The sequence below is a fragment of the Mycotypha africana genome (genome assembly GCF_025528875.1).
Source record: "Mycotypha africana strain NRRL 2978 chromosome Unknown BDF20scaffold_14, whole genome shotgun sequence".
Classification (NCBI taxonomy): Eukaryota; Fungi; Mucoromycota; class Mucoromycetes; order Mucorales; family Mycotyphaceae; genus Mycotypha; species Mycotypha africana.
In genome coordinates, this window is record NW_026515738.1 from 120,566 (window position 1) to 133,667 (window position 13,102).

Here is a 13,102-nt window from a genome sequence, read left to right on the forward strand (position 1 = left end):
GTCAGGTAAATCGGAATTTCCTTCAAGCATAAGCAAATTGTGCCTCTATCCTTAGTCGTTCCAAAGGGCGCCTACATGTCTGAAAGCAATATTATTTGAAACCCAAAAATAACTCCTTTTTAAAGTGCTAGTTTAAAAGGAGCTTTATCAATCATGTCAGGTGCAAAAGTGATTTTGAATTGGGAAAACTTGTCTGATTTCCGTAAAAGATTGTTAACACTTTTGTGAGCTATTAACTATTATATTTGCTATGACATCCCTGCAAAATGCAATAATACAGATGCAAACGGTTGATCTTGGAGCAAATTTGACAACTTCACCTGTGTATCTAGAGGCTTCTATTCATTTGAAGCGATTAAAAGAGTAGATCTGTAGATGGGTTTATGATATACATTTCACGTAAGTTATCTATAGCTGTATGACCTTTAGGGTGTATAGCAGGGTTGGTATATGCACTCGTAGGATATATTGATTCAACGACAGGGACATAACAGACCACGGTACTAGTTCTCAAATAGGAAAGAGATTGCAAATACCGTAAACTGCAGCGAAGAGTTTACAACAGATGTTCATACAAACAAAAGCTTTTGATCGTATGGAGGAATAGAATTAAGCATTTTTAAAAAGTTAAAAATGTAGCTCTCGTATTCAAGCTATGTACTTTATTATAGAATATTGCTTTTTTGCAGATCACCATCACAATACATCAACGATGTTAATAAAAGCAAGCCGTTATGTACATGTTCATAGAGTTATTTATATACCTAATAAAAAGGATCCGTAAATTGTATTTTCAAAAGAACCCAAGTAAATTGTCTCTAAGTCAAAGCCTACCAGATCTCTACTTCAAGGTATCCAAGCAATTCTCATCCACCATACCAACAACTGTACTTTGTCCTTGTTGGCCAATTCTTATCCGAAGATGTCTCGCTTGTTTCAGCGCATCCTCATGGTCGCATGCAGAGAGACTGCTCAACTGGTGTTCAGCCAATGGCGTCAATGTCGTCGTCAACAAAATAATCTGAGAGTTTCCACGAACTACACCGTGTACTTTTCGTAAACTCACCATCCACAGTAAGAACCACCAGCCAATAGGCAGGAAAAGACACAGAGCAACGAGGTAGCTGACGGCCTTATTGACTGTATATTGGGGGGCTGCTTGGAAAAAAGCGACTCCCGATCGAAAAAGAACATCCGTCGACTGGTAGTCTCCAGTAACGTAAGGCGCTTGAAAAAACGCGTAGTCGAACGATCGAAGGGCGTCTACCATAAACTCTGCAATAGGGAAATTGGTATTATGGCCATTCGTCCGTTTAGTAAAATCCCAGGATTTCAAGTATTCAAACATAGTATAGTATTTTGGAAGGATGAGTTCTGTCAGGAGGCTTTGTTGCATAATATAAGCGTTCACCATATATGCTGCTGATTTGTTGGCATTCAAGTTGTCTATCACTAGCCCCACGTTGTTACCCAGCACATTGTCATAATCTAAAATGATAGGTGAGCTGACATCGTCACCCACTTTGACGAGTGTGCCATTACTCGTTTCCCACATAGACTGTACATACACGGGGGGAAGAAAAGATAAAATGGCTATCAGTACAACCGCAATTTTTTTCCGGAAAAAAATAGAAACACAGAGGAGCGTTTGTTACTACGTACAACATTCAGGCTTGAATTGAAGTGGCATTTCTGAAACGCAAGCTCTGTATAATTTGACGCGTGTCGACTTTTCTGGTTATTCTTCTGTGTCGCCATGATAAAGAGCTGCTCACCCACGTAGGGACGGTACTGAGGATCATACACCTTATTATCCGCCAAAAGTGTTGTAATGTTGAGACCAGGCATCAGAGGCGCCGTATAGTTTAGCAAATCATAATAAGTGCGTCCAAGCATTTCGGGCGCATACAGAAATTTGGGAAACGTTATTTTCGTGAGCCCAGCACTAATGTTCAAATTGGTAAAGTATTCTTTCAAGACAACCATCGTGGGTGTTGTTCCCCAGCGATTGACAATGGCTGTGTCATTTTCTGTGATATTGCGGCAAGTCATTTTCGTACTGATAAAACTAACGTTGGTAAATTGGCATTTTAGAGCACCTGTAGGGCATGAATATAAAGCTGGGGGTTGTGCGCCCACAGATACTTGTGCAAAACTGGAAGCAGTGATATAGGCATTTTTAGACAGCCCGTTCATTTTAGGAGGCATGTTGCTTGTGCCTAAATTACTACGGTCACCAATGTAATCAGCAGGTGTATAATAGAACCTTGCCCCCGTTGAGTCAGTATAATTTTGTACATAGGGTACAAGAATACCTTGTGAAAAGGGGCCTACAAGTAACAACCCTATGTGGAATACGAACGCTAACAAGAGGACCCAGTCGAAATACCGAACTTTTATCGCCGTAAAGAAACCTACCCGCAATAGAGTAATGCTTAAACTACGATAATGGACAAACTAACTATTTCTTTGTGCTCAGATTGAAAGGGCACAATCATTCCTTACCAGCTACACCTCGACTACAAGCATCATATACATCGACTAATGTTAATGGAGCTCCATTCTTCAAGCAAACCCATTTATTCTCAGAAACGGCGCTATTTGTTCAGCGAAAGAAGGGTTAGCAGCCTAGCCGTCAAATTCACTGTAAGGACCGATTTGCTTGTTGAAAGGATGATTTACTTTGAAATGCCACTTGCAATAAAGATTAAATTGATATTGAGTATAAACGATATAAGTGATGGAATGCTTAAGCCTACAATTGTGTAGTTCACAGCCTTTCCATCCGCATGTAGAAACAACAACAATAGTGCGATGGTTAGGAAACCAGACGCTATCGTATTCATCAACGGTTTTGCAAGGACGGAAGCAATGCTTCTTTTTTTCTGGTTTGCAATGTTGTCTTTTTGGTGAATGTGATCTTTGGAGGCTGTCGTAGCATCATCAGCTGTTGTCACGCTACTCAAAGGGATAAACTCTTTGTGGAGATCATCTACATCATAGGTTTGTTTACTTCTCGACTGTTTGCATCATGATATAATAATGAAGTATGAATGATGAGTATCATTATCATCAAGACCAAGCATTGTTTTGTAGATACGTACCATTTCTCTATTGTTAATTAAGCTACAAAAAAGGGAAATGAGAAAGGAGCAAGAAAAGGAAAATAATCTAAAGCCTGCAGATCAATTTGTTTCTTTTTTCGCAATTTAGGGGACGATCTGTTGTTTGTTTAAATGGCAATACAACGACAATCACGTTGTACAGATGCGTTCCTTATTATTCCATTTTGTGTCTAGTAAAATCTGTTGAGCTGCTTTTTTTTTTTTTTTTTTTTTTTTACTTTTTTGGCTCATTGCTATAATACGAGACACTCAAGCATCCTACTCACTTTGTTTGATTCTTTGAACGAGCCACAGGTGCAGTGATATTATGGATCTCAATTATATACTTTCTGGATACAGATAACGGTTTTTCCCAAGCATTTTAAGCTATCCAACAGTATCATCCATAACTCGTGTATTTTTTTAAATGAAATCAATACCACAAGCTCAACAATTGACATTCTTCAAAGAATCACATCATGTCGAACGAACCATAGGACGGAATACTTTCCGAAAAGGAAAAGAAAAAAAAAATGAAAAGCTGGAATAAGACTAAGATATAGGAAGAAAGGTAATTGAGGTTGAGCAAGAATCAAAGCAGTGTAGCTTGAGGTAAACAAAAAAAAAAACAAAGATGCTTATAGCAGAGCTATTATTACTTTGCATACGTTGGATTGTAAAGAGTTTTCTACTCAAGTGGAAGGTATGACAGAGCTTAGAACAAGTAAAGGCATATTATGTTAATATTAGCGTTAAACTGGAATGTTGAACAAAGTCCTTCCCTTCAGCACTCTACCCACTCAAGACTTACATATTCATTATGATTTGAAAACAGGGCTTAATTGCATTGTGAGGACACCTTAGAGCTGTAGGTTAATAAGAGTAGTGAGGCATTCCCACTGTGTCAGCATTAACATTGTTGAAGACAATAGTAAGCCTAGCGATTAAGCATTTTTATCAAAGGCAAAGTCAAATCCTTGTCAACTGTGGTATTGCAATTCATATCAACGTCGATTGCACCAATTTCAATATCGATGATCACTTCAAAAATAACGAGTACTTTTTCTACTGCTCCTACAAATTTCAGAGACCGTCAATAAACAAATACTATAGCAGTAGCCTTTTGCAACCAGGAAACATTTCTTGTTGAATGCAACCTATCATAAAATCTTGTGTTTTATATATAAAATCAATATAAGCATACTTGTATTATGGAAAGTGTAAGCTACTTCAGATGGATAAGAATTCACTTGTAAAAAATATTCACGCTATGATGCGCCTTTATACAAATCAACAACGATACGATTCTGATATTATTGGAGCAATTAGAGTCACACCTCTGAATATTCTGCCAACCTTATAGTAAACTCTTCTTTGATCCAGAAGGGATGTTCATTCGTCTTTTTTGACCGAACGGTATTACATCGCATATCTGGTGATACCTTCTTTTCTAGGGCACGTTTTTTCTCCCAAGGTACGAATAGCACAATTCTTCATTCATCTATTTCTTAAAAAGAAACTTGCTTAAATAACGATATTACTGTTCTTACTTTATTACATATATATCTTCCAAAAGAATGCATGCTTGATCTCCTATGTACGTATATAGTAAACATAGTTTTAAAAAATAAACTCCTCCCCTTTCCGTTCATTCAATACCCGGACCTCCATATTTTGCATTTATTAATGTATAAACAGTAAGAATTTGAAAGAAAGGGTTTTTTACGCAGTAGAGTCGTAACAAGGGAGGTAGTAATTGAAGAGGGCGTGTTAAGAGCCCAATTCAAAGATTGATTTTGTGTTGCTAAGGTTTAGCACGCTCTGCATTTTGTGTACGATTAATCAGTTGCTGAAACTGTTTTGATGACGCTGTTGGGAATGACGCGTGGTTAGACTAATTTTATTACTTTTACTGTATCCTTAGAATCCATTGAAGGCGATTCAACTGCTCTATTTTTAAAGGACATAACTTGTCAGACCATGTTTCAATCAAAGGTACGAATATCAATTAAGAGTTTATTTAGTGAAAGGGTCGATCTCAGTAACAATATTTAGTCAGTTATGGAAAGATTGATTTCGCAGAATTTCTAAAATGTTCGTTCAGTCAAATTTTGGGACAATAGACAAAGGGAAGGAGATAGATTGATTTCGCGTTAAAAGGCGTATTTACAGAAGATTTCTCATTACTCGTTAAGGTAATGCTGCCGATTAATATCTGGCTTCCTTATTAAATGCTTTCTGCTCTAGCAGCATTTATAGAATATCATAATTATACAAGTCGTTAGAAATGGAGGTACTTTTTTATTTTAATAACTCGATTTAACTTACTGATATTTTATCTTGAATTTGTTAGCAATTCAAATAACGTGTAACTAATATAACTTCTAGACACAATAATTAGGCGAGTTTAATACACAGTTATGTTGCTTGATGTATTTGAAATATTAAAGTAGGTGTTCGGTCAACGCCATTTTTTTCCTCTCTTGTGAGAAACAAATAGATTGTCATAGGTAAAATATGTAACTATGGAGAGAGAGGAGATTCTCCCAAGTTGGCCTTGACTTTGAGCATCCTTTTCCTCCATGTGGAGCAAAATAGTAACAACACTACTTAAACATTAATGAGGTTACATCAAAAGTGAGTTCTTGCAAATAAGAAAAACATGTTTCAACGCTTCCAATTTTGTCCATATTGCTTTTGTCTTTGGCTAGTTCGTATTTGGCAAAATGAACAATATCCCAAAATGACAATGCAGAATAAGGCAATTTTTCATTTCTCATGTCGATTGCCAATCAAATGAGGGAGTTCCTACCATTAAGGAGCAAGAACAAAAAGGACAAGTTCTTCGATATTTAACGATCGGATCAAAAAAATCTAATTTTGTATACAACGCGTTATTGCTACTGTTGCAAAAAGCGAATTAAGCTATTCGTTTATTTTTTTTTGAACGGGTCCTCTTACATCAATCGTATTAAATTGATCTAATGTTAGCGACTGATCATATTATGCTGGGATAAGTTGTAAATTGCATATCTGCACTAACTAGGTTAGCAGCGCAAAAAAGAAAAAGGTCAGAAACCTGTGTCACTTTTGCTGCTTTGAAGCACAGGTAGGATTGTCTCACATTCCAGTTATACGCTTCATGTCCTTTTCAAGCTTCTTTTTAAACGTAGTGTAAAACTTGCTTCTATCAGCTTGTACAATTGACATTGCTTTCTTTTCGTTCCAATGTGTTCTTTTCTTATGAAAATGCAGCAACGAGTAGAAATTCTCTTCCAGAAAAAAAAACTTACAAAAAGATGCACTTGTGTCGTATGTACAGGTACTTCAAATATGTGTCTCTTGTGTGCGACAACGAAAAGAAGATTACTAGTTGGTGTCATGGAAAAAGATTTATGGTGGTAAGTGTTTCCAAAATCAATATTAACCCCTTCAAGTGTTTACATCCTCTATTCGTAAGGAACACCCTCTCTTGAATCCAAAAACTTATATTGTACTACCTTTTTATCCAGATTTGCATATTACATATAAGAAATTATATTTCTCCTTATTACTAATCCCTTTTCTCTCGTTTTAGAATCAATAATAAACTGATGTGTAAATCTTCTTCGGCTGTCCCAAGTGTCAAAGCTGCAAATAAAACAATCGCCTTTTCCACGGTCGTGCTAGAAGGCTATTTGTTCAAGCAAAAACATGGAAAATGCAAAGCATGGATCAAGCGCTACTTTAGATTGTACAATGATGAGCTACGATATTATAAGACCAAAGTAAGCAAGCAGTGTTCATTAAGTCTTAATACGAAACAATAGCGATGCTGAGCATATTATGCTTCTATTTCTTCTTTTTAATGAAAATAGAATGACAGGAACACGCTAGCTGTCATATCACTTGTACATTACAGCTTAAAGCCTGATGCACGACCAATAGCAGCTCTACACCAAAAACAATGGAAAGCAAATACTTTTGCCCTCATATCAGATGATAAACAAAAATTTGACTGGCCAGACTATTACCTACAAGCATCAGATGTAAATGAACGGCAAACGTGGATAGCCTGCTTGCAAGAGAATATGTCAAAGCAGTCTTGCAGTGTTTTGGATAAATGGCTTAGTAGACTACATCTTCCTCCTGCTGTAACGAGAAATAATAAGAAACCAGAACTTGGCTCGTTATCCCATCCCTCTTTCGTTATTGAAAGAATTGTCCCTCTCAAATCAAGTACATCCACTCCAGCATTGCCTCCTTATCCGCCACTCAGTGCAAATTCGTCCACGTTCTTTAACGATGATAAAGATGACATTCCCTCTTTGTACGAAAATTCTTCTGAGAAATCATTTTACAGCAATGATAAACACCAACGTTGCATAAGGTTTCACAGGTCAACAGAAACACTTAATACATACCTAACCCAGACTACAGCAGCAACAACATCTGCTGCTGACGCTGCTGATGCTTCTTCTTCATCTTTGTTGGGTTTCAGCAAATTCAAGAGACGCCCTTCTGATTCTTTGATTAAATCACGCAGCATTGATTTAACAGACAGTGGACGCGAAGGGCTGACATTAAGATTATTTAATTGGAATAACTATAGTAGCAATCGACTTATATACAAGTCTTATTCTTCAAGCATGGCTGCTGGCTCGTCTTTATCAGATTCTATGCATGCAATTGATCAATTCTCGTCTTCTTGCCATGTTATTGTCGAAACATTAGAGATGGCTCAACGTCCTGATGAACTGGATGGAGAATCTATTAGGCACACTGTAATATCCGATAAAATCAGTAAGGAAAATCCTTCTATTGACGCTACCGCCAACTTCTACTACAAAGGCAATTAAATACCCCCCCCCTTTACCCTCTATTCTGTTTATCAACTATTTATACATAATCCGCGCCACATTTCGTCACTAATATTATACCTTTTAATACAATGTGTTAAACCTGAGATAACCTCCCAATAAAAAAAGTGTCAAATAGATCGTTAATTGAAGTGGAAAGAAACTTTTAGTACATAAATTTTTGAGTATTGTTAGTATTCTTTTTGTTTGATGAGAGTATACACATAATGATTCCTATTATTTCAAGCACAAGTGGTCTTTTGCATTTTCTTTTTTTTTTTTTTTATCTTCTTTTCTTTTACGCAAGGGCAGGAGTAGCAGCTGGTTGAACTGGTTGTAGTCCTTTTGCATACTTTGAGTTAAAGAAGGTGTAACTGAGAGTGATAGTGTTGACATCTTTCATTAAAGGATCATCCAAGATATCAGGATCTATAAAGAAAAAGACCGGCATATCAACATCTTCTCCGGGTTTCAACTTTTGCTCTTCAAAACAAAAGCATTGAATTTTGTTAAAGTAGGATGCTGCTCTGTAAGGTGTAACATTATAAGTAGCAATACCAATGACATCTTCTTTTGCTTTGCTTTTCGCTTTGTAAAAGGTAAGGGCTGTCTCGCCTGGCACCACGTACACCTCTCGTACTTCGGGTTTGAATGTCCATGGTAATGTGTCTGATGTATTCGATTCAAAGGTTACTCTGATACGTTTCGATTCGGTTTTTGGTACGAGTCTTTCAGCTCCAAAACGAGCTTTGTCAATCTGTGGTGTACCGCTGTAGCCTGTGCTGGCGCAGAAGAGACGGTAGAGGGGAACAGCAGCATATGACATACCCAACATGGCAATGAAAATAGATGCTGTGTACATGCCTGCTGATATATTTTGTTTTGACCATTTTTTCTTTTCTGGCTTTGCCACTGTGTTGCTTATTGTCGCATAGGCACGTTGAGCAGTGCCAGGGGTACGTGCTATTGGACGCATTGTCGGAAGTGATTGTAACATATTGCAATGCTTTAAGGGCTGCCTTAAAAACAAGGCCTGATGAACTCGTTGAGCCGCTAGTATGTGTAAATTGGGTCGAAGCATGGCTCAAAATGACAGAGTATGGCGATTTAAACAAACAATAGACCTACTATGCCCGCATTATTGTTAAAGTTCACCAGGAGGCATAAATGCTATTCAAATGCCGCTTGCTGTCGCTGTAGAGCATTTGATGTCACTCAAAATCAAAAAAATAATGTAGTCCACTTCAGGACCATAGAGCCGTCCTTGACAGGTAAGTGTAGTAGAATTTAGGAAATAACAGAAAGGAGAGAAAAACAGAGAGAAGAGCACTTATATTGTAAATTTTCAAGTTTCTCAACTAAAATGGTGTCTAGAAGGCTTACACAACAGTGGAATCTTCTTCCGTTTAACAAAAAAAGCAGGGAGCAGGACACGAAAAAACACAGTAAAATCCTCCATTTCGTTGTGTGACTACTGAAAAATTTAGACAGATAACGTTACCACACTGTCCGAAATTCTTGAACATTTGTCAGAATCTAAAACGAAAAGATTGGTATCTACGATGTGTTCTTTCAGCGGGTTGCTATTGACTCAACATTGTATCTCGGTTTGAAAACGTAAGCTTTCGTGTGCAAAAAAAAAAAAAAAAAAAAAAAAAAAAAAGAAAAAAAATTTTTTTTTTGTAAGAACAATAGAAGCGGTTAGTATCTATTGAGAAAACGGTTGCAGAGCAGCGTTTTATTATGATTCTCTATGTATGAATATGCGTAAAAATATGCAAAAAAAGCTAATTTACAGTAAGCTAGTATATATTAATGTGAAAAAAATCAAAGCGGATTGCTAGATGATACGAGAATGAAAAAAGAAAATAGTTGAGAATGAATACGAATGAAGTCAAATAGACTTTATCCTTAAGCCTTGGGGGCTTCCTTGTAGGACAAAGCGTGTTCTTCACCCATAGCAGAGACAATGGTGACGATCAATTCCTTGCCCTCTTCGAATTCTTCTTCCATCTTTTCACCGATTTCACCTTCGGGCAACTTGACATCATCCTTGGTGGAACCATCTTGCAACATCAAGGAAAGGAAACCATCATCAATGTTAAGAAGGGCATATTCTTGACGGACGACATTGGGGACATCCATGTTGTGAGTGGAAGGACAGAGATCTTCAAGCTTCCTATAAGATTGAATTAAGAGAAGGGTACAATGATAAGTATGAGAAATTTACAATTATAATGAAGATCACTGTCTTCAGAGGCGGCCTCTCCGCTTTAACGTTATCGCTTCGCAAAGCCTCCTCTTCCATCTCTTTGTTGGTTCGTACTTACTTGCCAGTGAAGATATCAATACCGACCAAGTGAACCTTAGCGTGACCGTGCTTACCAGTCTTGGAGGTGGACATGTCAACAATCTTACAAGGTCTGCCCTTGATGACGACGTGGCCGTTCTTTCGCAAAGCAGAACATTGCATAGGGAAGGTGGCAGAGGCACCGGCATCAGCTTGTTCAAAGTTGTGTTCGTGTTCGTTGTCAGCCATCTAAAGAAAAAACGAAACAAAGAGCAGCTGTTAGCTTGCAATTCCTACCAATTCTGGCACATTGATATCGAATGGCTATGCACTTACTGTAAGAGGTTTGTACAGATAATCAAAAGAAAAAGAAAAAAAAAAAAAAAGAAATTGGAAAGCGCGTTAAAGTGAAAAAGTTTTTCATGATTAATTTGAAACTGAGCTTATCTATAAGCCTGAGCTGCGTTGATATGATTGGCAAGGTCTTCATTTGATTGAACAATTGACATGTTACTGGTTTTTTACTTTTTTTTTTTTTTTGCGTACATTCAAAGAGTTAAAGTGTAAAAAACGGCAATAGTTAAATAGTAACGTGGATACTCATGGCCTGCAGCGGCTCGATTCATTTGCAGTTCCAATTTTCTGACGGCTCGTTGTGGTATACTCTACCATTAAGCTAAAATTGTCCGTTTAATGTCAAACAGCCATTCAATACCGGCGTTTTCATGATCTCCGTGATCTTCGCGTTCTTCAAACCTTATTGAGAGACACAGACCAACCTTCGATCATTTTTTATGTGGTACAGAAATTATGCTAGTACACTTATCGGTATGTGCGAATACAATAATCCAAGGCTCGAACGAGACTAGCAGAAAAAGCTTTTTGCTGCAAATGATTATAACGGAGCCTGTCCTTTTTCTTCTATTTCGTTACTTCCCCAATAAAGAAAGACGCGGATTGAATATCCGCGATGTAAAAGCCACCCTTTCTTGTTACCTAATCCTGAGTCCTTATTAGATGCATTAGCGATTACTTATGCCCAAAATATTGTGAAACTTGGACCCCATAAGTAAGTAATAAATAGGGAACTTTACTTTTAAACAAGGATTTTTATTATTGACATGTTTAAACCCAATGGACACGAGATATTAAAGCTTACCTAAATTGCCCAGGGCTGCTCGATTTTTGAGAATAGAGCGATGCATGATGTCGGTCAGGGTGCCGTGTTGGGCGAAAAAGAATATTATCTAAATTGGGGGAGGGGGAAGGGGCTAAACTAATCATTATAATTGGTAGGCTAAGATTTTGGGCGCGGTTCGGGATCTTGCTTAATTAAGCCTGGGCGGGCACCGCAATTATTCTTAACTTGTTTAAACACCAACATCGACCGAGAACCACCTTGACAGCGGCATTAAAAAACCCTAGGAAGCAGAGAGAAAGGGCTCAAAGCTGAAAAAATATCAGTGGTGTCCAACAATCGTTGGTTTGGAAAGCCAAGGTGCTAAGTACCTCCACCGGGGGGGGGGGGGGGGGGGGGCTGGGCCCCCTTAGGGAACTTTACAGTAAAATGACTCTTGAGTTTTTTTGAAGATATTGTACACTTAAACTCTGTGAAAGATCCGGGAGAAATTACCTAAAAGCAACAAATAAATCCTGGTGAAACTACGGAAATCCTTTTGAATTGCAATCCTACAATCCCTCTTGCTATAAACTTTTCTGGTCGTTCGGTAATCTGTCACTTCCTTTCTTGCGAAATGGGAAAGTACTTTAAATCCTCAATACCGTCAACTTGATGATTAGGTTCATCAATATACAATAGGTCGGCATTATTGAGGTCACTATTATAGCAGGTAATCTTCAATCTGGCGTTGTAGCCAGTCTTCTTGCTCGCTTTCTGGAGAGTGCGGGTTTTTCCGGTTGAGCTACCTCTTACACAAGATCATTCAGCAACCTTGATGCGAAAGCCGCTACTTCTATGACACTTGTAGACATACCAAGCCTAAGCGACTTCTCTTCTTTTGGGCTTGGGCTCAGTGGCATCATTATGATTGTTTTCGCTTTGTTGAACCAGTTTAACGAGAACATCAAGGTCGTTCACGTTGGCTAATCCATTGGACGCTACGCTGCTAATTGTTGTAGAACAGAGTAACTAGTAGGCTTTTGAGGTTAGCTTTGCATTTGAGTTCTCAACTTTGAATAAACATAGGATAGTCGATCAAAAGGAAAGTATTTTGCATTTTTCACGGTTGTAAAATACTTTGGAGCGTGGTAGTTTCTTAGTATCCGTTTGACCATTTGCTTCAATTTATTTCCATTCACCTGGTTTTTTCAATGTTGCAACAAATTTCATAAATTAGGTGATAGCAATATCTACAATCTAAGAAACTCGCTCAATTCCGCAATAGTAATGGCCTAATAGTCTCTACACGGTTGTATATATAGAATATCACTTATGCTGATCGGAATATCTCTGAAGCTAACTGCATCCTTATTCATCGCTTCAATGCTGAATAAAACCGAGAGAAGACTGTATTCTGTATAATTAATGAGGTGTGTGCTTCTAACCCTTTTTCTGCTCTTTTGCATCCTAATGCTTTCTCCTCTTTCCAATATCAGCTTGCTTCATCTTCCCTCTCAGAATGTTGCAATTTATCATACAATTCTACATGTTCAAATAAAACAGAACAGTGATGTCACATTAGTTTATGTATCATGGGATTTAGACCAGCAGTGACCAAAATGGTGTAATCTAGCATGGTATACACACTATAATAAACACACATGTACGTAAGGCTACTAATAAAACTTCCTAGCAAGTACTTGAACATGGATGAGGAGGCAACTACTACTAGTGATAAGAATAAGTTTGT

General features: G+C 37.8%; 5 protein-coding genes across 5 annotated transcripts; 2 read left to right on the forward strand and 3 right to left on the reverse strand.

Annotated features, from left to right (window-relative positions):
• Positions 1–1,596: 1,596 nt before the first annotated feature.
• On the reverse strand, positions 1,597–2,590 carry BDF20DRAFT_828908 (uncharacterized protein; the record flags this gene model as incomplete). Its single annotated transcript, XM_053078277.1, has 2 exons — positions 1,597–2,414; positions 2,521–2,590. Coding segments are annotated over 2 exons (888 nt in total), but the record flags the coding sequence as incomplete, so codon positions are not given.
• A 3,638-nt stretch (positions 2,591–6,228) lies between these two features.
• Positions 6,229–8,082, forward strand: BDF20DRAFT_898849 (uncharacterized protein). Its single transcript, XM_053082639.1, has 3 exons — positions 6,229–6,871; positions 6,962–7,865; positions 8,024–8,082. Exons 1-3 carry the CDS (start codon positions 6,698–6,700, stop codon positions 8,041–8,043), a joined length of 1,098 nt encoding a protein of 365 aa, XP_052931288.1. The 5' UTR covers positions 6,229–6,697; the 3' UTR covers positions 8,044–8,082.
• Positions 8,083–8,207: 125 nt separating this feature from the next.
• On the reverse strand, positions 8,208–9,292 carry BDF20DRAFT_898852 (cytochrome c oxidase assembly protein CtaG/Cox11-domain-containing protein). The gene has a single exon (XM_053082640.1). The coding sequence runs from the start codon at positions 9,021–9,023 to the stop codon at positions 8,241–8,243; it is 783 nt and encodes a 260-aa protein (XP_052931289.1). The 5' UTR covers positions 9,024–9,292; the 3' UTR covers positions 8,208–8,240.
• Positions 9,293–9,640: 348 nt separating this feature from the next.
• BDF20DRAFT_1004590 (eukaryotic translation initiation factor 5A) lies at positions 9,641–10,584 on the reverse strand. The gene is made up of 3 exons (XM_053074666.1): positions 10,569–10,584; positions 10,273–10,481; positions 9,641–10,121 (listed from the first exon to the last, which is right to left on the reverse strand). Exons 2-3 carry the CDS (start codon positions 10,479–10,481, stop codon positions 9,854–9,856), a joined length of 477 nt encoding a protein of 158 aa, XP_052931290.1. The 5' UTR covers positions 10,569–10,584; the 3' UTR covers positions 9,641–9,853.
• Positions 10,585–10,834: 250 nt separating this feature from the next.
• BDF20DRAFT_991713 (uncharacterized protein) lies at positions 10,835–12,496 on the forward strand (the record flags this gene model as incomplete). Its single annotated transcript, XM_053085358.1, has 3 exons — positions 10,835–10,890; positions 11,212–11,301; positions 12,180–12,496. The coding sequence occupies 3 exons, from the start codon at positions 10,835–10,837 to the stop codon at positions 12,337–12,339; spliced, it is 306 nt and encodes a 101-aa protein (XP_052931291.1). The 3' UTR covers positions 12,340–12,496.
• Positions 12,497–13,102: the final 606 nt, after the last annotated feature.

What these genes read in the sequence shown, in the direction of transcription:
- BDF20DRAFT_898849 (XM_053082639.1), top strand. Translation starts at nt 6,698, where the DNA reads ATGTGTAAATCTTCTTCGGCTGTCCCAAGTGTCAAAGCTGCAAATAAA. An exon ending in TACGATATTATAAGACCAAA is followed by an intron (nt 6,872 to 6,961) that starts GTAAGCAAGCAG and finishes TAATGAAAATAG; the next exon opens with AATGACAGGAACACGCTAGC. An exon ending in TGGAGAATCTATTAGGCACA is followed by an intron (nt 7,866 to 8,023) that starts CTGTAATATCCG and finishes CTAATATTATAC; the next exon opens with CTTTTAATACAATGTGTTAA.
- BDF20DRAFT_898852 (XM_053082640.1), bottom strand. Translation starts at nt 9,023, where the DNA reads ATGCTTCGACCCAATTTACACATACTAGCGGCTCAACGAGTTCATCAG.
- BDF20DRAFT_1004590 (XM_053074666.1), bottom strand. Translation starts at nt 10,481, where the DNA reads ATGGCTGACAACGAACACGAACACAACTTTGAACAAGCTGATGCCGGT. An exon ending in ATTGATATCTTCACTGGCAA is followed by an intron (nt 10,122 to 10,272) that starts GTAAGTACGAAC and finishes TCAATCTTATAG; the next exon opens with GAAGCTTGAAGATCTCTGTC.